Genomic DNA, 25092 nt, shown 5'->3' with positions numbered 1-25092 from the left:
AAAGGAAACCTTTGAGTAACTATTGTCTAGTCACATATTTACGGTAATGACTGATACTCATAAATAGAAGGTGAAAAAAATGACTCTAGAAAGTTTTAATCACTTGTTTTTCTTTACTTAAGCTATTTCATTTTGGGGGTATGTGACAAAACGAACAACTATTTTGAGACCAGGGCAAATCTATTTCATGTGCCTTTGAATGACTATAATTTACTTACAGGTGTTTTCGTGCAAAGAGGCTGGAGAGTTAGCTTGATGTAGAGGCAATCTGGAGTTTTTCTTATTTCTATGGAGGTTGAATGTTATCTGCAAGGCACTGATTTCAAAGCCCTTTCAAATATGGGTAAGGTAGAGCCAGGCAAGTTTATAGAGGATTTATCTAAGGATTAAGGATCACTCTGACAGTGTGGTATATAGATAATGTCTAGAATGACTGGGTAAGACAGATACTGCAGTGGGATAGGAGAGACATGATGAAAGCCTGCATAGGAAATGTATATTAGGGGACAGTTTAGAAAGATGCTAAAAGGATGAAATAAACAAGTGGTAAGGACAGACTGAATGTATAGAGGTTGAGCAACCAGAGGAAGGTAAGGATATCTCTCAGATGTCTTTCCTTCGTCTTTTTATTCTGACTGTCCCTAAATGTGGTTTAAAACATTTTCTCTAAGCTGAAGACTTTCAAATCTATAATCGTAGGTTGTCAGTTCTTCAACATTTTGTTCTCAAGACAACTGTATATTCTTAAATTTTTTTGAGAACCCTGGAGGGCTTTTGTTATGTTAGTTAAATCTATTGATTTTTTGTGTCAAAAATTAAAATGTAGAATTTTTAAGAAATAATTATTGATTCACTTAAAAATAACAAATCTATTACATGTTAACATAACTAACATATATCTATGTAAAAGGGCTATATTTTCAAAATAAAATCAATTAGTGTGAAAAGTGCCATGGCTTTATTTTTTCTGCAAAACTTTTTTTTTTTTTTTAAACATATTTTTATTGATTTCAGAGAGAGGAAAGGAGGAGGAGGAGAGAGAGAGAAACATCAATGATGAGAGAGTCATTGATCGGCTGCAGCCCACAACCCAGGCATGTGCCCTGACTGGGAATCGAACCCCGATCACCAGGATCCTAGGTCGGTGCTCAACCATTGAGCCATGCCCGGCCGGGCTGCAAAACTTTTTAATGTCTGGGTTAGTAAAATTCAGTTTGAGTCTCTTACTGGCATTAGCAACATGTGGTACATGAATAAAATCCTGCCTAACCCAATATGAAGTTAGAAAAGACAGACACATTCTCTTTTAGTACTCCACTAAAACTCAACAACTGATACCCCTTTTGTTTTTAGCAGCAATTCAAAGAATTGCACAGGTGCTTTTCCTTGAGATAACTATTGAACTTCAATTTGTAGCAGTATGCATTTTGCCACATAGAATATTATAAAGACAGACACTGGACTTCCCTTCTTGCTGCAGTGGTGTAATAAGGGTATAGTACAGCTAAACAAAATGGACTGACATATGAAACTCCCACTTGCAGATGCTGGACATCCCTCAGGGGAAACGGGTAAGTCCTATAACGGCCCCAGCTAGAGAAAGTTTCAAGGCTCTAAGACAGGAAGGGGTAACTCAGGTGGAGGGAACAGTTTTTGAGAGTTCAGAATATGAAGGTGGGAATACAAGGATGTTAAGGCAACCAGAATTCTCAAGGCAGAGTCCTGGGGAGGAGACAGCTGACCAGACAGGGAACCGGGGAGACAAAGAACATGCCCAGGAACTCAGGGCTGGGGTATAGTTTGTGTTCCCACAAAGAGGGGGAAAAATCTTATAATCCAAGAAATATTAGGTAGGATATTTAGGTATTTCCTGAGTTTTGGGAGCTCAGTTAGCCCTAGATTAAAGACTGTTCTGACCACGCCTAGAGAAATTTAAAAGCATGACTTAAACATATCAAACCATTTTCAAGTAATGTATCTGCATCCCAGAACAAGGCTCAAGAATATCTATAGGCATATAGCACCCAAGAAGGTATAGTTCATAATGTCAAACAGCGAATCAAAAATTATCCAGCATACAAAGAGGAGGAAAATTTTATGCACAATCAGTAGAAAATCAACTTTAAAGAACTTGTATTCAGAATATATAGAGAACTCTCCACTTGATAAGAAAACAAAGCAACAAAAAAAAAACTGGGCAAAAGATTTCAATAGATACATCACCAAAAAAGATATCCAAGTAAGCACATGGAAAGATGCCCAGTGTCATTAGTCCTTGTAGCACAAACTACAAAACTGTCTTCCAAAGGTGCTACACCCTTTTACATTCCCACCAGCAGTGTTGAGAGTTCCACCTGCTCAACACTTGGTCAGTCTTTTAATTTCAGCCATTCTAATGGTTGTTAGTGGTATCTCATGTTTTTTTAAAATATATATATGACATTAACATTTATTTTAACCACAAGTGCATGGCGGTTAATACTACAATTTGGTGCCACTGCCTTTTATTATTAATGCTTAGGTGACAGTTGTTTTACTCTTCCTTACTTTTGCACCATTATAGGCAAATTACAACTTAGTATTATTATGAAAATTGCTATGACCTCATGAACCTCTTTAATCACTGTTCTAGTCTGCACTTTTTCCCTAAATTTCACATTGTTTATTTATGTGCCCCTTTCAGATTTACTGCCCTCCCTCCATTTAAAATAATAGCTCCATGTGTTTACTACCTTAGTTAAAGGCACCTCGACCACCCCATCACCCCAGTGCTATCACAGAGACCTCCCACTCCCCCACCCTCAATTAGTTTCTCTGCCTTAGAAATGCATCTACTTCCCATTCTCCATCCAAGTGGCCTAGGTCATCATCTTTTCTGTTACAGTTCATTGTTGGTGGCCTTTGTCTTTCTTCTCTATCTTTCTGAATCACACAGTTATGGGCTGGGTATCACCTACAGAGTAAATTCAAAGTGCCTCAGAGCATCTGACAGGATGCTCATAATCAACTATTATGTAGAATATTTTAGAAAATTAGAAATACGACTTAAAACACCTACATTGATTATTCACTAATTCAGACAATAATTGATCAATTCTAATAGTACAAATAGGACAAAGGGCGTAGAACTGTTTTTGTACTTTTAGAATATATTAAGGTTTGAAAAATTATTAGCTGCCAACTTTTAGATTCAAGGATTGAATAGCTGCTTTATTTTTCTTTCTCTAAGAAACTAATAGTTCATTATAACTTCAGAATTCCAATTAAAATGATGGATTGTTTGAAAAGTGTATTACTCAAAAAGTCTGAATTATAAATGTGAGTTCAGGTATGTGATGCTTTGCACAAGGCTTTATTTTGTCCCAGAGAGCCTCCCTGACTTGCATGATTTAATAATGTAGCTCCAATTATTCTGAGACAGCAGAAACTGAGGTTTCAAGGTGTTTTCCTCAATTTATGATACTTATTCAACTTCTCTTTGAAGAAGTTTGTCTTTTTAATTTTAATCAGTTTTTATTTTTGAATTCTATTTTTTATTATTTTATTTTAATTCATATTGTTTCTTAATGCCACTTTGGGCTCATTATTATATATATTGAGGGATGAAATTCAAAAACACCAAAATTGTTAGTAGCTTATTAGTCTTAGACACTAGAGTGTAGTTACAAGTTACTTATTGCTAATAAAATAAAAGCATTTGGTTAGGATACTTTTAGTTGTGCTGCCAATGGCATTTTGAACACTACTCTGGGTAGCTTTCACTGTACAGTATTTATATTATGAATGTAGTGTCCTCTATGTCAGATTTATACTACTTTCCTTTTTGATCAAAACTAAGGAGCACTGTTTCAGATCACTCAGGATCATTATGTTACTAACTACATAATAGCTAGCTTGTGTCATTCTTTGCTACTCCAAAAATCCCACTCCCTTTGGGTGATTTTTTTTGTTTTTATTAAAGCTAGTTTCCCTTTTCATGTTTCAGTTCCACATGGGAAATGGGCACCTGCTGTATTAAAAGCACCATTCTAAGGCTTCTCTGAAGATTAACTATAGTGTTTAAGGGAAGAAACTATATAGAGAGCAAAAAAGCAAAATATCCTGAAACCTACAAATCTATAATCTAAGGTCCACAGGACTCCACCCTCAAGTGATGATTAACTTATTGGAAGGAAATTTTATGTGGGAGCTGTGTTTGCTTAAACAGGCCTTACTCTAGCTGGTAACCAACAATTTACTGGTCTTAGTAATTATTTTCCTAGACAGACACTCAAACTTTTATTTTCTTCACATCAGTAACATTTTCTCATCCAACTTAGGTTTATGCTGGAAGATAAAACATGGGGTCGTATCAGATCAACTAACAGTTTGATACGATGTGATGTATCTAACATTGATTTACCATATTTTATATTTCACATAGGGAATAAAGTGGTAGGTATTTATATTTTAACTTAATTCTTTACTAAGAAACACAATAAGCCATTTAAATCAAGTGGGGAAATAAAAATAGATTTAAAAAGTCAGACATTTTATGATACCAGCAAATGGGAATTCATTTACACTCATATAGGATATGTATTTTTCACCTTAAGTTTGTGAGATATTTCAAATTACTTTTACTAGTACCTTAATATTCTTATAAAATGGGAGAGCTGAAATTTTTAAAAATATGCCCATTTACATATTGCATAAGCAGAGTTAAAATTACATGCATTTCCAGTAACTATCTTTATCCACTAAATTTTTATGGTTGGACTCTTTACTCTGCATTTATTATTTTCTTTTGAATTATAATAGAAATATTGGGCCAGATGGAAATCAATACAAGTTCTCTTCTTAAGTTCATCCTACATTTGTATTGTTTGGTCCTGTTAATAGTATCATAATACTATAAAAGGTATTTGTAGGAATATAAGTAATGCTCATCAATCTCTTTAATAGCTTCCCATATGAAGAAACTTAGCTTTTCTTCAACATTTCCTTTTCTTCAAGTACCTCAACAGAAATTCAATTTAGCTAAAATTATGGTAATTGAGAACATGTATTTTTCATCCCCAGTTGAATGTCACCCAATCCCCTGTCATTCCTTTCTCTAGTCTGGAGCTTGTTAAGCAAGGGGGATTTTCTCAATTATTGTTCCATCAGTCATAATGACTATACCATACACAATATATTTTTTTAAAATTTATAACTCACTTAAATTCTTTTAAAATATGAGAAATTATGGTTTATGTCTAATCTGTAATTGTTTCTTAGTCTTTCAAAGTTGTTCAGAAGTTAGGAAAAAGGAGTTATACAATCATTTTCTTCCTACTCTCCTTCTAAAGAAAAATACTATATAATTTCAAATATTTAATTTTATATTTTATTTAATTTTAACAAATACATAACATCAACTTTGAATTATGGAGATACATTTTAAAATCCAAAGAAAAATATTTAAAACTTTTAAATTTATTTCTTTCTAATTATAAAAATAATATACTTTCATTGTAAAAAATCTGAATTGTACAGAAAATGTAAGCAAGAAAAAATGTCACTCAGAATGACTATACCTAGAGGCAATCACTATTAACATTTTGTCATATTTATTCTAAAGATAAATTTTTATAGTATAAAATATCAGCTATTTAAAAGTTAAGAGAATAATTGCCAAATATGTACATAGGATCATTTTAAAACAATATTGTAATATGTTAGAGGAAAAGGCAAAACATAAGTGGCAAGTAAGGCTATACTGCTGAGTGAACGTGGGAATAACATTTTTTAAAAATCTGAAATGAGATAGGCCAGGATGTCAAATTTTGCCTTTGGCTCAGAAATGATATATTAACAACTGTTCCATGAGAAAATGAAAATTTCACCAAAGTTAATGTTGCACTCTAATGAAAGGTTCCAGTTTGGAATGTAGAGTTCATAATAAAACAACAAAGGATTAATATATAGGTTCATAGATCATTTTAATTACTCAGAATTGTGTAAAATATTGATGTAAGAAGAAGCAAACATAGTCTTTTAGAGATGAGCTACAAACAGATGAACTATTATGAAAGATAGAAGATATAAATTTATAATGACAATTTTTCTAGTACTTTATATGAAGAATTATTTCTAAAAATCTCTTTTTATAAATAAATCATAGACTAGTTCGAGTTAAAAGTGGTCTCAAATAATGTCTTCTCCAGCATTCTTATTTGATAAATGATGTAACTGAGACTAGGAGACATTACATTTTTGGTTCAGGACCCATAGTATCAGAAGTGAGGAGGAGCCTGGGAAAAACTGATAATTTTTGTTTGTAATTTTGAAAGATGATGCCTAAAATGATAAAGAATGCAGTGCTGAGTCAGAGACAGAGCTCCTCCTTTCCCAAGTCCAGTTCTCAAACGCCAGCAGTGTCTGCATGAGGAAGCGTGTTACCTCTCTCCCATTATTTGTTCATGATTGACCCATTCCTTTATTCCTAACATTAAAACTTCTTTCTATAAGATTCATTTATGAGTTTCTATGAGTCAAACGTTGTTATAAGAACTTCATGCACATTTTAAATTAACCCTCACAAAAACAATGAGGTTTGTGTACTAGTCTCATTCTGATTTTTAAGTAAAAATACAAATATGAGCGAGTAGGTAACTAGAAAGTGACAGAGCTGGAATGTGGATCAGATACTTCAGCACCTACATTTCAAATAAATACGCAACTGGGCATATTTTGTTGAATTCGAAAAATAATTTTCAGGGTACTTTGGGAGTACCAGACAGTGTTTAATTTCTTAGGTGTATACATACTTAAATTTAACCAGAGCATTTCATCCAGAATTTTACTTTTCAGAGTCTGGGATGAAAACTTGAGGTTGCAATAACTGGAATGAGCTTTGTTGAGGCTAATGCTATCATAGGCAATAGTCCTCTCCTCACCCATCATTTATATTTTCAGATGTGGGCAGATTCTAAGCTTTCTTTACAACGCACCTCCACACTCTAGGTGGAAGAGAAGGGGCACAATTTAATATATTTTATGTCTTAGGCCCTGTGTTTTGATTTACATTTACAAGCTTGCAATGTATTTTACTTGAATACAGTATTATATTGTCTTTCCATTTCAATTATCTTTCTCATGAGCTAAATGAGCTTTAGAAAGTTTTCCTGTCTGGAATAGTATAGTAATAGTTTAAAACTTTTAAAATAAATATATTTCTGAAATTTCCATTTGAAACATTTCCTATTTTAACCAGTCTGTATTCTTTATCATTTTAGGTATCATCTTTCAAAATTGCAAACAAAAATTATCAGTTTTTCCTGTTCTATTAGTATTTATCCCTCTTTTATTGGTCTCAATTCATTATAGTAAGGCTTTTTTCACATTTCCTTGTCAATATTTCTTTCTTACTTTATACTTTTTCTGATATTCTATCATATTAACCTTGATTTAATAACATAAAATGGTAGCCCATCGTGTCCTTTTCATCAGCATATGAATCACAACAAATTACTCTGATCTTCATGAATTTATATACTTTCTTCATATTAATTTATTTTATATTTGGGATGTATTTTCTCATTGTTAATTAAAACATTAGAATCAAGCATTTTATAATGTTTCCTCTTAATTGTTACATTTAGATATTAGGAATATATTTTTTTTTTATGATCCTGAAACTCATTTAAATGTTAAGAATGCTTTTTCCTTAACCAAGAAAATTCAATCATCTGTGTTTAAATGTTTTCCCACTTCCCATGCTAGTTAGTGTGATGTCTGTATACTTTGTTTTCCCTCATTCCTCAACTTTGCATAATTTTCCTCTGAAATCTATTTATTGCCTATAAGGAACAATCCCCTTTCTTTGGAATACATCTTCTCCCTTTTGGCTTGGTTGATTTTCCACTAATAATTGTTTTAGCTAATTGACATTTATTGAGCTTCTGCCGTGTGGCAGGCCTTTGGTAAGTACCTGGAGTTGAGAAGGAAACAAAGCTCATCAGTTACAGGGGAAATCAATAATATGTAAATAATATGATCCTTTTGGCACTTTCTAATGAAGTACAGTGTATCCAAAGAACTGTGATTATAGGGAAGCTGGAAATGGTCTTACACTGGAAGCAACCATTGAGGGGAATGTTGGATATTAGGAGGAGGAATGGGACTCGGCACTAGATGCAAAAAGAAACGAGCATGCATGAAAGCATTAAAATTAAATGAAGACTAACCTTGAAGTTTCCCTGAGCAGACAAAACCAGTTCAGTTATTAATTTGGCTTAATCACCAATCACCATGAAACACCACTTTCTCACTATAAGCTGCCTTGTAATGGTACATCCCTGAGCCCCACTCCATGTTTGGATTTGGGTGCTTCTGGTTTGCAAACTGTTTTTTTGGTGTGCGCACAATACATTTTTACCAGTTATTACATCAGTGATGTATTGGTTTTTCTTTGGCTACCTCTGAATCTTTCACAAAAGAATGAAAGATGATGGTTATGTTCAGAGACTAGGAGATGGGAATGGCTACGGAGGCAGTAGACAGTTATCACACATGAAGCCAACAAAGTGCTCTTCACTCTTAACAGAAGGAAGTGTGCTTGTGTGAGCCAAGCTGTGGACCAGCCAAGGCTCTTTTACCTTCCTTGGAAACTTTAACTCTGTGGCCAAGGGCTTGGTATCAGATAGTCCTGGATTCGACGCCAGTCCTGTGACCTATGACAATTTAAAATTTTTTTAACAACTCATTTCTTCATCAGTAAAATCAGAAAATAATAGTATGCATCTCTTAGGATAATTGTGAGGATTAAATGTTATTATGTATATAAACCTTTACCTTGGGTATTTGAGACTTAATCCAAATTCAACACATTATCCGTTTTTACCCCAACACAGACTTAGGGGTCTGTATCTATCAACAAGGTAAACCCCAAGGAAAGTTTCCCTAAGCCTAAGTGCCAAGAGTCCTTTCTTATTTTAGTACATCTCACTGAATAAATGAGACAAAAGCAAAACCTATTTCTGCCTCAAAGGTGAGTCGGCTCAGTTTCTACAGTTTTTATTCAAGTTAAGGAAAGGTTATACTTATATATAATAGCCCTGAGAAAGTGAAAAAAATTAAAGTATCCTTTAAAAGACTGCTTTTATGTTGAAGCAGGCAATTTCAAAGTCATTTTGTCTAGTTACATGAAAATACAAAGCAAAACTATAACTTGTCCCAAAATTATTTACATACATACAGCACTGAAGATTTTATTTATATAATTTGAAAGTTAAAATAAAATCCTTAGGTATGAAGTCCCTGATTTTCTATGGATATATTCTTAGATGTATCAGTTTAAGATGTTGATTACTATTTAAAATGTGTAAAATGTTGGTGAATATCTTTTTGAAATACCAAATTAAGTTTGCCATCAAAGTTCAAGTTCTGCTCTTAGATAAATGTAAAGAATGAAGATATTTGAAGGAAAAAATCAGAAATGTATCTGTCTCTTTCAAATCCAATTTAGACGGGGAAGAATTGCCATTCCCTATTGGTAGCAATTCCACATGTTTTGACACCGTAAGAGTCATTTTCTCTGGCAGTGAGCATCAATCCAACCAAACACAAGCCAGCCCTGGAAGCTCTATGTAAAATAAAACATTCTTGTGAGATAATTCAGTGAGCAACAAGAATGGTAAACAGACACAGACACATAGTCATTTTTGTGTAAGTCAGCAATCTTAACTAGGACATCAATTTAATGTCAAATGGAACACAGTCTTATATTACTGTATGAATTGATGCCTTAGACATTTTCACTGGAGTTTTGAGCCATATATTGCTTTTAACAGCTCTGAAAAAGTTGTGTCTTTGATTCTATCATATCATTCCTGTGATAATTGACTGTCAAATGCATGAATTTAACTGTGGCTGAGGAAACAGTATAGTGTAGTGATTGGGGGTCTCTGAAGTCTGTCTAGCTAGCTGCTGTTTGGCTTCAGCAATAGCTAGCTAGCCTTGGGGGAATTACTTAATTTACTACTCAAAGTCTGATTTTTCTCATTTAAAACAGCAAATCCCACCCCATCTCCTTGACCCCCCCCCCACCAGCCTTCCTAGCTTCAATTTTTTCCCAGTACTTCCCAGCGTCTGCTCCTCTATGCATTTGACTCCACCCATTACTTTGCAAGTTCTGTGAAGTAAGGCGCACCCCAATGTCCTGTTCAGCACTTAGTTCATAGCTGGTACTCCATAAATGTTTGTTCAAGAATTTAAAAAAATGATAAACTGAGATAATATTATCACCTACCTCTTGGAATTGTATTGTCTGCTAGTACATGAAAAGAACTAAGAATGGTACTTAGCACATAGTAAATGTTCAGTAGTTGTCAGCTGTTATTCATATTCCTGAGGAATTTTGTCTATAAAATTATGGGCATTCATTTTAGAGCAGATCTCTGTTGACAATAATTTTTCTTTTAGGCAATGCATTTATTATAGCTTCCCTTTCGCGTGCTAAGCTAGAAGAAGTCATCACTATGCACAGTAACTTACAGCAGACCCTGCTGCATTGCAAAGGGAAGAAAGGTCAGGAGTTAGACTCACTTGCTAAGGTAATGTAGCCACTCAGGATGGAAGAGAAACTCAAGTCCAGGGGCAAAGGCATGGGGTTGGAAATGAAATTAATATTTGAAATTAATATTCATGATTTTGCTATCTAATTTAATCATTAATTCATGGGAGAAAAAAAGTAACTCTATTGTTACTTAGATAATACAAATGTGCAGCCTGTTTTATTTACTCCTTCCAAGGGCAGGGGCCTCTCTAACCTTTACACATTGTAAAAAGACGTGCCTTCCTCTCTCTTAATGGCCTGCCTTTCTAGGGCCCTGTCCCTGTCCTTCTAGTGCCTTCCCTCCTTTCCCTTTTAGCCTTCTCCAAGTCTAGCTACTTCGCAGGCTGGTGCCCTTCTCTGACGAGCCTCTGAGGAGGTCAGATTAGACAAACCTGCCTTTTTCTTGCTTCCCTGTACTTAGCCCTGTGCATTCTCCTGGAGCCTGTCACACTAGGATCTGTAGCTATGTGTAAATACCTGTACCGAAGGCAATACCAAAAACAGAAACCTTAAAATTGTCATGAATGTGGATGGTGCCCTGAGTTTCAGAGGAAAGACAATTCCAGATAGATCCTTTGCAAAGAGACGTTGGAACTTTTCCACTCAATCTGATTCCCCTTGCAGCATCACCTTCTAGCATTTCTGATTATAAGATATTGATTCCTTCATTTTACAAATAATTATTGAGCTCCTATCATGTGTTCAACAGTGAACAAGATTATCCATTCCTCAGTCTCATGGAGATTGTAGACAAGTGTGATGGGAGCATGGCTTCAATGACTCGAATTGTCTCTTTCTCTCTTCGTCACCATTTCACATTTAAGGCCCACTTCTGAGAAGGCCAACCTGAACACCTAATCGTCATAATGGTCTTTATCTTCAAAACTGCATATGGTATTAGTGTTCTTAATTAGGAGATAGAAAATATGTACACACACACACACACACACACACACACACAGCTACACACATACCACAGACAGACACACGCACACTCACACATATAGGAGTGAGAGGGAGAGGGAAGGTATGAATATACAGAGCACGGTGAAACTAATTAAACTACTTCAAGTTTGTTAGGAAGAAAATAAATGCAAATCATTTTCTAAGCAGTACTGAAATTTTATTTTATAACTAAGGACCAGAAGATCCTCATAATAATATACTTTGCAAAATTTAAGATTTTGCTGTTGATTTTACTACAAATGTTTCTATTAATTTATTTCTAGGTTAATTGTACCTTTTTATTTTTTAACCCCATTTAATGCAACGTACTGTGTTGTCTTCACCTCTTTTAACTTATTAGAAGAGGAATAAAAGATCTTATTTAGCTGAACAATATATGGGGGAGGAACAGTTTCTGACACAGAATTTCAAAGCTATCTATAAATAGTTTTAAATGGTTGACAGAAATTCTGTATTCCAGCTTTGAACAGGGATTATAGTTTTAAGTGTCTGTGTTCAAAATAAAGTATGATGTATGGGAAAAACTTGATTGCAAAGAGCCATTGGAATATAAAGCTCTATTGCTGTACTTGATAGTGTAAATACATTTAAGATTGTCCCATTTTGATTTCTCAATAATATGCATTTGTAGTCTTCAAACAAAGATTGGGGGATGCAGATAAAAAAGTTAGCCCTGGTTATCTCTAGGGAATAAAATTAATTATAGATGATTTTATTTTCTTCTTTTTCTTTATTTGTGTGTTCTAAATTATACATAAAGAATATTACTTAAATAAAAAATACATAAATTTGATTATGAAAAATGGAATTGCTGCTCTTCTCTCATTCAATAAAAATGATTAATAGTTTCTTAATGATGTTCATTTTTGTCTGACTAATTGGAAAAATAACATTTATGAATTGTTGAAAGTCTGCTATATAGAAAATGAATGAGAAAGAAAATCCTTAAAATGAATTTTGTCTACCACCTCTCATAAATAATCACTGTTAAGATGATGGTAATATTTTTCTTGTCTCATGTACTCATATACACATAGTATATGAATATATACACATATGTATACTTACTGATATGTATTCATATACATATATATGTGGATATATCCACACACACATATAGATACATATATACACTTTTTAATTTTCAGGAATCTTTGATTCTTAATATTCTTTTTTGTTTAATTTTATTTTTCAATTACAGTTTACATTCAACATTATTTTGGATTAGTTTCAGGTGTACAGCATAGCAGTTAGACAATCATATACTTTACAAAGTGTTGCCCCCAACATTTCAAGTACTCACCTGGCACTGTACATAGTTATTACAATATTGTTGACTGTATTCCCTGTGCTGTACTTTACATCCCTATGACTATTTCATAACTACCAATTAGTACTTATTAATCCCTTCACCTTTTTCACCCAACCCCGCAACCCTCTCCCCTCTGGCACCCATGGGTCTGATCTATCTACAAGTCTGTGCCTATTTTGTTTGTTCATTTATTTTGTCTTTTAGATTCCACATATAAGTGAAGTCATACAGTATCTATCTTTCCTCATCTTTCACTTAACATAATACCCTTTAGGCTCATCCATGATGTTTCAAATGGTAAGATTTTATTATTTTTTATAACTGAGTAATATTCCATATATATATGGTTTTTATTCAGCTAACATAAGAAAAAATGTGTCATGCTATTAAAACCTGATTTGGAACACTGTTCAACTGTATATTATGAATCTTTGTCCAGATCAATCTATGCTGCTTCTTCCTCAATTGTAAGAAAATAATAACAGAAAAAAACTGTGAATTGTTGAATATGTCTGGGTTGGGTGTGCCTTATCATGTCCTAGATATTTCAATGGAATATTTTTAAGAAAACAAAAAGTATTCCTCTGTTCATGAACTGTATGTCCCATGTGTTATTAACACTCAAAGTTGGAATGCTCAATTCATACACAGAATGTTCTTGTAGCCTAGGTTTAAAAAATGTAATAACCAATATTAAAAGCTTTACAATGCCATTCAGTAGATACCATAATTTAAAGTCTAATGGTCAGTTCTTATTTGCAATCTTTTCAGTACACTGATTTTATTTCATTCTGGACAATCTGCTGAAAGGGATTATTGTTGATTCATGTTGAACTTCTTCATAGAGTATATAATTAGGATTTGTTTCATTAACTTACCTTGCAGTTTCTAAATCCCAGTGCCTTATATATCCAGCTGCAGGAAATAACTGTCGATGGCATGGGTAATGCTAATATTGCCTTAGTAATGCTCAGAAAAAGTACAAAATGAAAATGTGTAGCAGAGCAATAGGCAAGCTTAGTACTTGGTAAGCTATAGTGATTTTCTCTAGGTTTTTTTAGTCCCTGGCTTTAGGGTTATACTGATTGAAGTACAGATGTACTTCCTTTAGACAGTCAAGCAAGAGTGAGTTAGATGGAATAAATTACTGTCCAGGAGATACCAGCCATCCCCCTTCCTTCCCAAAGAGCAAGTTAGGCATGGATTTATTCAATCATTAAATCAAACAAATAATTGAACCTACTATGCATACACATACATAGCATATTATTATGTCTACTTGTACAGATGTTAAGCATCTACTATGTGAAAGGCCCTACTGTATGCATTGGAGACGCAGGGGTGAAGAAAAGGAACTAATTGCTTCATCTCAAAAACTTGCATTCTATATGGGTAGACAAGAAACAAGGAGACAGATATAATTTTAGTTAGTGGTTTATGCTATGATAATATTATGGAAACATCACATCAAGGTAAAAATTGTTACTGCACATTTCTTCTCAAACTTCAATGTGCATTAAATCACCTTTTAGAATATATATATATGTGTGTGTGTGTGTATATATATATATATATATATATATATATATATATATATATATATAATTGATTTCAGAGAGAAGAATGGAGAGGGAGAGAGAGAGATAGAAATATCATTGATGGGCTGCCTCCTGCACACTCCCGACTGGGGATTGGGCCCGCAGCCGTGCATGTGCCCTGACCAGGAATTAAACTTGGATCTCCGGGATCCTAGGCTGAGGCTCAGCGGCCTCAACCACCTTTTATAAGGCTGATTCTCACCACACCCCGTTGTCTGGGGTGGAGGCTGGGATTTGCATTTCTTATAAGCTGCTGGTATGAAGACCACACTCTAAGTGGCAACGTTTGATAGCAAGTTTGGCTAAGAGGTCAGAAGGAAAAGTGCCTTAAAGGAAGAGTGAGTAGTGGGTGATGGAATAGGAGAAGGAGAGGAAAAGGGTAGGAAAAAAGGAGAAAAAGTAATAAATAAAACGGAATGGAAATGCAGGCAAAATGGAATACACAGGCCACCAAAGACAGCATCTCCTTCCATGTACTTTGCACTGGAATTACCCTGCATGTTATGAACTAAAATTAGATGACTAAAGTACCAAGAATAAAATATAGATATACATTCAGGCTAACAGATGAGAGAACTTTAGCTGGTAGAGTTTGTGCAGTTAGAGTGCCAGGAAAAAAATGAACATTTAAAACAAAGTAGATTTATGTTCTTCCTTTTGGAAACCAACATTTCCTTGGCTGTATTGAGTATATTCATATATATATATATATATATATATATATATATATATATCTGGTAGTAAGAAGTTTTATTATCATTATCATTTTTTAGAGAGAGAGAGAGAAACTTTGATGTGAGACAGAAAGTTGTTTGCCTCCTGGGATCGAACCCTCAACCTAGGTATGGGCCCTGGCTGGGAATCAAACCTGCAACCTTCTTGTGTACAGATGATGCTCCAACCAACTGAGCCACCCAGATAGGGCTTATTATCATTATTAATCATCAGTATCATTAATAATAACCTTGAATGAAATATTTCTTATATTGTGTCCATTATAATGCACCACAGACAAGATTGTTTGAGAATGCTGAGGACTAGACAAATAGGTTGGTAAAAATTACGTCTTTTTGTAAAGTACATTTGTTTCCTTTATCTCTTAGAGAAATACCTGTTTACTTACCTGAGTAGTGAGGAGTATTGTAGTCTTTGGTATGACATTAAAACTCCAGAAAAGCATACAAAAATCTGTACCACCTTAAGCATACTTAATAAAATCAGCAGAATTGTGATTATAGGATCTTTTACCAAGATTATAAATTTGACCAAAACCCTGATCTTCAGTGCTGAAATTCCATGGGAATGCCGTAGTTCTTTCTAAATTGTAGTTGGATATATGAACTGAGAAAGAGTAGTTTAGTCTTTTGAAAATAAGAAAAACATTATGTTTATTCATTTTGATATCAGAAATCAGAAAAAAAGGGAAGGAAAGTAATACTGAGCATCTACCCTATTTGCATTAGTAGGACTTCCAGTATGGTGATAAAGAAAAGGAGTAGGGAGTGGGGACATCTTTGCCTTGTGCATGATCTTTGTGGGAAAGCTTCAAATCTCTCCCATTAAGAATGATGTTAGCTGTAGGGGTTTTTTTGTAGATAATCTTTATCAAGTTGAGAAAGTTTTCCTCTATTCTGAATTTACTGAGTTTTTATTATGACTTGGTATGGGATTTTTTCAAATGCTACTCTGCATCTATTGATATGATCATGTGAAGTTTTTCTTTTTAAATCTGTTAATGTGATAAATTAAGGTAGCAGATTTCTTAGTGAATCATAAACCTTGCATAACTGTGATAAATCCCACTTGGTCACGGTGCATAATTCCTTTTATTTGTCTTGTATTTATTTGATTTACTGATATCTTGTTGAGAAGTTTATATCTATGTTCATGAGAGATATTGTCTATAGTCTTCTTGTAATGTCTTTGCCTGGTTTTGGTATTAGGGTAGTGATGCTCTCATAGAATGAATTTGGAAGTATTACTTCTGCTTCTGTTTTCTGAAAAAGACTACAGAGAAGTGGTATAAATTTTCCTTAAATGTTTATTAGAATTTGCCAGTGAACCCATCTGGGCGTGGTACTTTCTGTTTTTGGAAGGCTATTAATTATTGATTCAATTTATTTAGTAGAAATAGGTTGTAAGCCTATTCACACTATTTCTTCTTGTGTGAGTTTTGGCAACTTGAGTCTTTCATGGAATTAATCCATTTTATGTGTTGTCTATTGACAAGAAATTATCTCAATATTGGTTTGTGTGAGAAGTCTTCATTTCTCCTTCACTTTTAAAGAATAATTTCACACAGTACAGAATTCTAGGTTGGAGGTAGATTGTTTTTACACCTTAAATATTTAACTTCACTCTCTTCTTGCTTGCATGGTTTCTGAGAAGTCATATATAATTCTTATCTTTGTTCTATGGGTAAGGGTTGGTTTTTGTTTGTTTTTCTCTAGCTTTTTTCAGAATTTTAAAAAAATCTTTGATTTTCTGCCATTTCAAGATGTTATTCCTTCCTTGACTTTTGGGGGATTAATCCTACTTGATATTATCTGAGTTTCCTGGATCTGTGATTTGGTGTCAGATATTAATTTGGGAAAATTTGAAGTCATTAATGTTTGAAATAATTCTTCTGTTTGTCTCTTTCTGCTCCTTCTGATATTCCCATTACACATTTCACCATTTATAGGTTTCTCACGGTCCTTGGATATTCCATCATGCTTTTTTTTCAGTCTCCATTCTATTTGCTTTTCAGTTCTCTAAAATTCTTTGGAGGTATTCTCTATCTTGGAGATTCTTTCCTCAGTTGTGCTCAATCTACTAATGAACCCATCCAGGCATTTTTCATCTCTATTAGTGTTTTTGATCTCTAGAATTCCCTTTTAATTCTTTCTTAGGATTTCCATCTCTCTGTTTACACTGCCAATCTGTTTTGCATGTTGTCTACTTTATTAGAATGCTTAGCATATTAAATAGTTTTAAATTCCCAATCTGATAATTACAACATCCCTGCCATGTCTGGTTCTAATGCTTACTCTGTCTCTTCATATTGTTTTTTGCATTTCGATATACATTATAGTTTGTCTCAATCGCCAGAAAATTATATGCTGGGGGCAAAAGGAACTGCTGTAAATTGGTTTTTAGTAATGTGGTAGTGAGGTGTAGGAGGAGGGGAAGCTCTCTCTAAGCCTATGATTAGGTCTCAATTGTTTAATGAACCTGTGCCTTTGGATTTGTAAGCCTCACAAGCCTTTCTGTTTTTTTCTGCACCTTAGTTGGTACTGAATGGCTACAGTGAGCTGCAGGTGGGTATTTCTCTTCCTCAGGTCAGTTAGACTCCCATAATACCCCAGTAATTTAGGTTCTGGTTAACTAGTTTCCCTCTAGGGCAGGTCACGTTAAGAAGTATCTGGGGTACTACAAAATGGTCCCTTTTCCCTAGAAGCAGGAGGGGAATTTTCTCCAGTATTTACTGTGGGAATCTGGTTAAGCTCCTGGAGGAGATAAATCTCAAAATAATGTGTTGCTATCTTTGCTTCCCCACTTTTGCTGGATTCCCCTGGAGCTTTTAACTCTCAGCTTGTCCAGATAGAGCATCCAGGAACTTGTCGATTACAGTTCAGTTTCCCTACCCTGGCACTGGTTCTTGGGTGGTTTCCACCCCAGAGCCTCTGGTCTGTTAAGCTGAAACTGCCTGTATTTGCCTGCCTGTCTCTTCAGCCTTAGGGTCAGCAATTCTGCTGTGTCTGCCCCTTTCTTAAATTATCAGCTTTCCCTTTGTTAGGATGAGTGGTGACTTCAAAAGCTCCTTACATGTGAAATCTGAAACCAGAGATTCTTTTTTTTTTTTTAAGCTAAAATGGGAACCTACTAAATTGACAATTTTGTACCTTGAATTTTTAAAATTATATTATAAACTTGTTCCTTGTTAAATATTTTTTGGTGGAATTTTTATTAGTGACATTACATATTTTTATCTGGTCCCTTATTGCTCAGACTGCTTCCAATTTTCTGCATTATAAACTGTGCTTCTGTGAACATTCATAGGGATAAATCATTTTGTACATCCATAGTTATGTCCTCAGGGTAAAAAAAAATAGCTCTTCTTAACCTAATAATACAGAGACATTATCAGAAAACATCCTACATACTTCTGTGGTGGAATAATTTACACATCCTTCTTTGAATGTGTGTGAAATACAATCAGTTTCTTTGTTCTTTTATCAATTCACAAAGTGATTGAGCCAATTTTATATAATTTTTTTTATTGTTTTGATGTGTGTGTGTGTGTGTGTGTGTGTGTGTGTGTGTGTGTGTGTGTGAAAGACACAGAGAGAGAGAGAAAATGAGACATTTTATGAAAGTGTTTTAAATCGTTAGAGAAGTAGAGGCTTTTTTTTTTCATTTCATTTCAAGCAAGGCTAGTACTAGGAGAAATCTACAAATCCCAGGGGCTTTTGTGCCTTTATTCTGCAACTTTCATAAGGCAGAAAAAAGCACGCACTCTCCTTAGATATAGCTTAGGGACAGACAGCTTCTCTCTAGAGGGCATCTCATTCGTTACTCTGCTTTCCTGATAGAATTCCCTATATTAAACTGTTTACTTCATTTTTCTTGGATACAATGAGAGCAACTTATAGCTACTTCCATCTGTATTGCCTTTGGCTCTTCCTTTTCCTCCTGTCAGCATCCTTTAGCCAAAGATCACTAGGAAGACACCTGTACTTGGACTATTTGGATTTTTTGCTATTTGTAATTATTAGGGGGCACCATGGAGAACCATAGGGTGTCTCAGTAAGAGGGTGTTAGAAAAGACTTGTAGGATTTAAGCTTGTTTTAAGTGACTTAAGGGAGGGTTCAAGGAAGTATAGCTGTCACTTGCTTGTGTCAAAAAACAGGTGTAATTTTATGAGTTGGTACAATCATAACTCTCATCAAGAAGCAGGGTGACCCACTATCCCAGTATGCTTGAGTCTGAGGGGATTCCTGGGACACAGAATTTTTAGTGCCCAAACCAGGAAAATTCCAGGTCAACTGAGAGGAGTTGGTTACCCTATCCAGAAGGCAAGAGAAATGAAAAGAGGCTTAGGCTGGGATTGGTGGAGAAGCAACATCACTCCCAGGAGCCAGGACTTGGAATAATTGGTCATGTTTGTGGTTTGGTCAGTGTTCATGCTTTTGCCTGGATTCAGACATGATTAGGAAGTGGTCTCTTCTCTAGCTTAGTCCATCATGGTGACAGAGTGGCCTTATCCGATGTTGGCATTGCTCTTAACAACACCAAAGCCTTTGCACAGTATCTGGCCAGTTTCTAACTGTCAGGGTCTTCTTTCCACTTTTTTCCAATTCCTTTTTTTTTGGAATTTGAGGACTATTTTTGAGGTTGGACTAAGACTTTGTAGATGTAGTCTAGTTGTGAGAGCCTTGGTTTCAGCCACATTTCTTTTGGGACCTAATGAAATGCTTTGGGCTTTGAAACACTGAGTAACAGCAACATTATTATCTCTTTTAACACAACACATTTTTCTTCAAAAATGTTTTAATGATTGACACCAAATGCTCAATTACTAAATGTTAAAATTTTAAAAAATAAAATACTGCTTTTCCCTCTTTGAGATTCAGAATTCACATTCGCATATTTCAGTATTCTTAGAAAAACTGCCATAAAGAAACCCAATTTATTTAATATAGAAGACTTTTTTTTTCACAGAACACATTAACATTTTGAAAATAAATAAATAAATAATAATAAAATATAAAAAAAAAATTTTAAAAAAACACATTTTGATGAACACTAATATTCCACCAGTAAACCAGTGTTTCTACTAGTTTACTTAGTGAGTGTCTCCTAGTAAAACTTTTTGTTTTTAAAAACTAGAAGTGTATATAAAAAGTAAATCCAAATTAAAATGAAATAAAAATTTTTAATTACTTATTGAAAATATAGTTACATGTTTTTCAGATTTGCTGTTTTACTAGTAAGAGAAAATATTAAATTGTGGTTGTATTTTTTGGGGGAAAATATTTAGCTAATGATGACATATTATGTAGTTGCTTTAGTTTAGTCACTAAAGTTATAACACTAGATAAGTTGTGGAGCATTATTTTAATTATTAACATTGGTTCTTAAACTCAGCTTGTTTGTTCCATATATTAATTAAATTGATTGCCCAGCACTTAGTCTTTAATTTTTTTTAATCTTCATCCAAGAATATTTTTTTCCATTGCTCTTCAGAGAGAGTGGGAGAGAGAGAAACATCGATCTGAGAGAGACACATTGACTGTTTGCCTCCCACACTCACCTGACCAGGGCTGGGGATCGAGCCTGCAATAGAGGTATGTACATCGCCTCAGCTGGAAGCGAACCCAGGACCCTTTAATCCATGGGCCAATGCTCTAACCACTGAGCAAAACCAGCTAGGGCATAGCACTTAGTCTTTATAACAGTGGAGGAAATAAAATGGCCTTTGTTATATTATAATCTACATTCGTGCACTTTTTTCTAGGTTCTAATGACTACCTTGAGGTCACTATTCCAACAGACTTAAGAGTGGAACCTTCTGGGGAAGTGAGTGAGAGAAAGCGAACTGAAGAATTCGCCCAAGTTTCAGGAAGCAGTGGGCCACTGGCGCTGGTGCTTCCCACTGAAGTGCCCTGTGAGGTCAGTAAAAAGGTGCCTTAATATTTAAGTGGCCCTATTGTTTTAATGAATATTGCATTTCAATAAAATGTAAGCTCCAAATGACTGGTGTTTTTGTTACTCTGTTCATGGCTGTGTCCTCAGAACCCAAAACCATGTCTGAAAATTAGTAGGCATTTGATACATATTTGTTGAATAACTGACTATTGGAGAATAAGTGAAAGCTTAATTTTATCAGCTGTTACTTGATGCGTTGCAAACAGATTTACGATAGCTACATATATCAAGCTACTTAAAAAAGAACTTTCGGTTTGTATTAACCAGATCAATTATTTTATTTTCATAAAGGGAAACATATTCTTTATGAGAATTTGAAAATACTTATTTTTCAGGATGAGCAATATTTCAATTATAAAATATGTATCAAAGGCCTACATTAGCAAGGGGAAATATCATAGAATCTAGAAAAGCTGGACCTTTTGGGAATAAAAGTATAATAGAGGGGGAGGGGGATTTCTGAAGGTGACTCTATGAATACATATTGCTCACATTTTTTCTCTTGTCTTCCTTGGAATGAACAACTGAAATGAGCCTCCTGGTAGAGCTTGACTCGAATCTCAGGCTATCTCTCTAGACAATAAAATAACGCTGGTTCTCAGTGTCCATCTTTGAGTGGAAGGGGCCGAAGACACAAGAAAGCCATGGGAGTTGCATGCAAGGGTCTTTCCGGTAGAAGCAAGTGGATGACTGAGGCTGCATTGTCTGCTTGCTGGGAGGTGTGTGCTGGCAGAGACTCTGCTGATTCTGCTGGGACCAGCAGTACTGGGGGAAGCTGCACATTCTGTGCAGTTGGGCAAAGTTTATTCCCTCACCCCCAGGCTCCATGCCTAAGCAGGAGAATCGAATTTTTAAACTATTATGCTATCATTTCCAGAGGAACAAAAACTTCTCTGATGCTTCCTTAGAGACCCCAGGAGCCTGAACTGTACAGGTTCAAGGTAACTGGCACAGATAATCAGGCAAGGAAAAAATTGTAACACTTAAAATACACGAGAACTCTAGGGAGGAAACTCAGACTAAACAATCAGAACTGGTGGCTTCTATTGAGTCAGAAATGGAAGAGACAGCGATAAATAGAGGAGATTATAATAAAAAGAGAAATGAGAACTGTTCTCAAGTAGATAAAATCCAAGCTGAAAAAGAAAGAAAAAATCCTCTTGAACTAAAAATAGCTCACCAAGAATTATGCAATGAGTCTAAAAAGCTGCTTTTAAAAATATCTGTAACAGTAAAACTTGAATAATATAAAACCTTTCCAATGTTAAATTTGCAAAGAAATTAAAATTCAAAAATGAAACCTCACTGCCTCTAGGCAGAGGTGGCTGGTTAGGATCAGGGTTCTTTCCATGGCAGAATCATGGGCTGTTTTTAATTGACATGGAAATAATTCTTCCAGACACTCTGAAGTTAAATTATTTCATTTTCAGATTTCTCTTGGATAGTCCACTTTATAAGCAACACTAAGAGTTGAAAGGTCATGAAAGAATATTTTAGTACCAGCCCCACACCCTAAACATTCAAAATAAGTTAATCCCTGGACCAAAAATAGTTACCCCAGTCAAAATCTTGTGTTCCCACAACCTCAATCTTAGTACAATCTGAATCCACATGACAATTGCCAAGAGCCACAGGAGAGATCATTGGTATCCAAATGAGTGAAAATCATGTTTCAGATTTGCCAGGAAGACATTCAGTCTGTGCCTATTATCTGAAAGCACAACCTTTGAACTTACTCATTTCTGAGAAGTCTTCCAATTAGTGGGTGAATAGAGGCCCCTTAAGAATTCAGGCTCCTCTCCCAGGGGGTGATATTTGATCCTCTTGCCATCTTCCAAAATCAAGAAATTTACAACGCAATGATTGCCACCCACCAGATCTTATTTGAGATGTGCCTCTTTCACACCCAGCATCTTCAAAATCTACTCATTTCTCCAACTCAGCATGCCCAAGCTGAGTTGACTATGGTTCTATCTAGTGACATAATCTTTATCTTTCTGATAAACAGGAACTTAGTTTGAATCTGTCAGTCTGCTGCTTCTTGCTGTGGAGCTGCCTGGGCCTGGGGACCTGCCTCCTAGGGTAGTGCTCTCCCTGTTCCCTCCTCTGTTCTGGAGCTCAGCTTGAGTGGATTATTTAACTGAGGCAGCTGTGTTGCTGCTGAGCCCAGGAGCCTGGGAGTATTGGTCCTTGTCCTCTTCCCCAGCATTGTTTCTTCCCATGGATTGTTCTATTGCCTGAGCCTTGAAAATCTTGTGCCACTTTAAAAACAGCAGGAAATAATTTTTTTTTCCATGCACTGGTGAAGATATGCCTCTAGTGCTCTATCTATGTGAGCAATTCCCTACCTTTTTGAGAAATACCTAGACGAATTTTAACCAGTTAAATTTGTGACTTAATTTTGGTTTATTTTTTTTATTTTTTTTTAGGATTAACATTCCTTGTCCTATTTTGATATTTCTATTTTTTTAAATCTTTTTTTATTTAAAATTTTGAATTTCACACTATTGCAAATTTCCCCATTTCCACCACCTTTGCCCCCCTCCACTCACCCCTGCCTCCCTCTCCCTTAGTGTTCATCACACCATTGTCTGTGTCCATGTATATGTTCTTTAGCTATTTTAATATTTTAAAATCTTTTTATGGGCCAAGGTATTTATTTTTCTAGCATATTTCTCTTGATTTTGTCTTGTGAAGCAATTGATTATGAGAGGTATGAAGTCAATGAGTTCATTCTGCCCAAAGCATCCATTTTTCAAATGAATCTTATCCAATTTTATATCCATGATGAAAATTCTACCTGGGAAGCATTCTCCCATTGGAACAGCACCTAATCCAGAACTGGACCTGGTTTATTATTTGCTAGTTTATCTTCCCTGTGCTGTGTTAAAGTTTTAATTTCATTAATTTTCTGGTGAATTCCCTTAGAGCAATGTTTTCACCTGGGAGTGATCTTGCCCCCCTCCCCCGGAAGACATTTGACCAAGTATGCAGAGTTTTGGTTGTCATAACTGGGGGGTTGCTACAGGCATCTAGTGGGTAGAAGCCAGGGATACTGCTAAATATTTTATAATGTACAGGGCAGTCCCCACAGCAGTGACTTCTCTGGCCCAAAAATGAAAATAGTACCCAGGTTAAATCCTTTCTCAGAAGATAGGAAACACATTCATGACCCTTACAGTACTAATTGCCTTCAGATTAGCTAATAATGGCATCAAGAATTCAATGCTCCCCTTCAGTGACTTCTCATCAATCTACCCAGTTGTCCCCAATCACTTGCTGAAGCTGTGTAATCTATAAGCAGTGATTCCCATCACTCTTTTTTTGGGGGGGAGGGGGCATGGGGATGTGGGTATCAAATTTCTCTATTTGAAAGTGATACAAATGGAAGAACATAAGTAGATGATTTGGTACAACTTACAAAAGAGGTGAAGGTAAGCCCAGCATGCATGTAGTGCTTTGGTGACCAGGGAAGTCACCCTGGGGCTATGGGAAGGTAGCCTGAGGCTCAGGTCTCATCACTGTCTCCCAGGGTGTGCTTGTCAAAGAGATACTGGTCCATACCAGATGCGGGGGGACCCCCTCTTGTGTGTGCATCGGTGGTACAGTGGTGAGCATAGCTGCCTTCCAGTTACTCTTTTAATGGGTTACACCTGAAGCTTTAAGAGGGCGCCTCTAAAGATTGCCTTGAAGATCTGCTCGGTACTGTAGTTTACTCTCTCACCGCCTCTGCCTCCCCTGTTATTTCTCTGAGCCCCCATCACAGGCTCAGTCCTGGCTTCTATATTTCTTCCTCGGTAGCACCATCCTAAAGAGCAGTTAAGAGTGAGCTTATTTTCTTCATCTGGTTTTATCTCTGTAGGCAAGCCTTTGATTTATTACTTTCCCTTCCTCTTGGTAGAATCCGTTTGCTGCAGTCTTAGTTTTTATCCCCTTCAAATCTCTT

General features: G+C 35.4%; 1 protein-coding gene across 1 annotated transcript in view; it reads left to right on the top strand.

Annotated features, from left to right (window-relative positions):
* Positions 1-25092, top strand: part of BANK1 (B cell scaffold protein with ankyrin repeats 1) — a 249140-nt gene that overhangs the window by 11088 nt on the left and 212960 nt on the right. Inside the window, exon 2 of the mRNA XM_087816091.1 lies at positions 20956-21110. Coding sequence (XP_087672217.1) covers positions 20956-21110 — 155 coding nt within the window. The remainder of the gene's footprint in view (positions 1-20955; positions 21111-25092) is intronic.

The sequence above is a fragment of the Miniopterus natalensis genome, chromosome 1 (assembly GCF_054644295.1).
Source record: "Miniopterus natalensis isolate mMinNat1 chromosome 1, mMinNat1.hap1, whole genome shotgun sequence".
Taxonomy (NCBI): domain Eukaryota; kingdom Metazoa; phylum Chordata; class Mammalia; order Chiroptera; family Miniopteridae; genus Miniopterus; species Miniopterus natalensis.
This window is presented reverse-complemented; position numbering and strand designations above follow the sequence as displayed.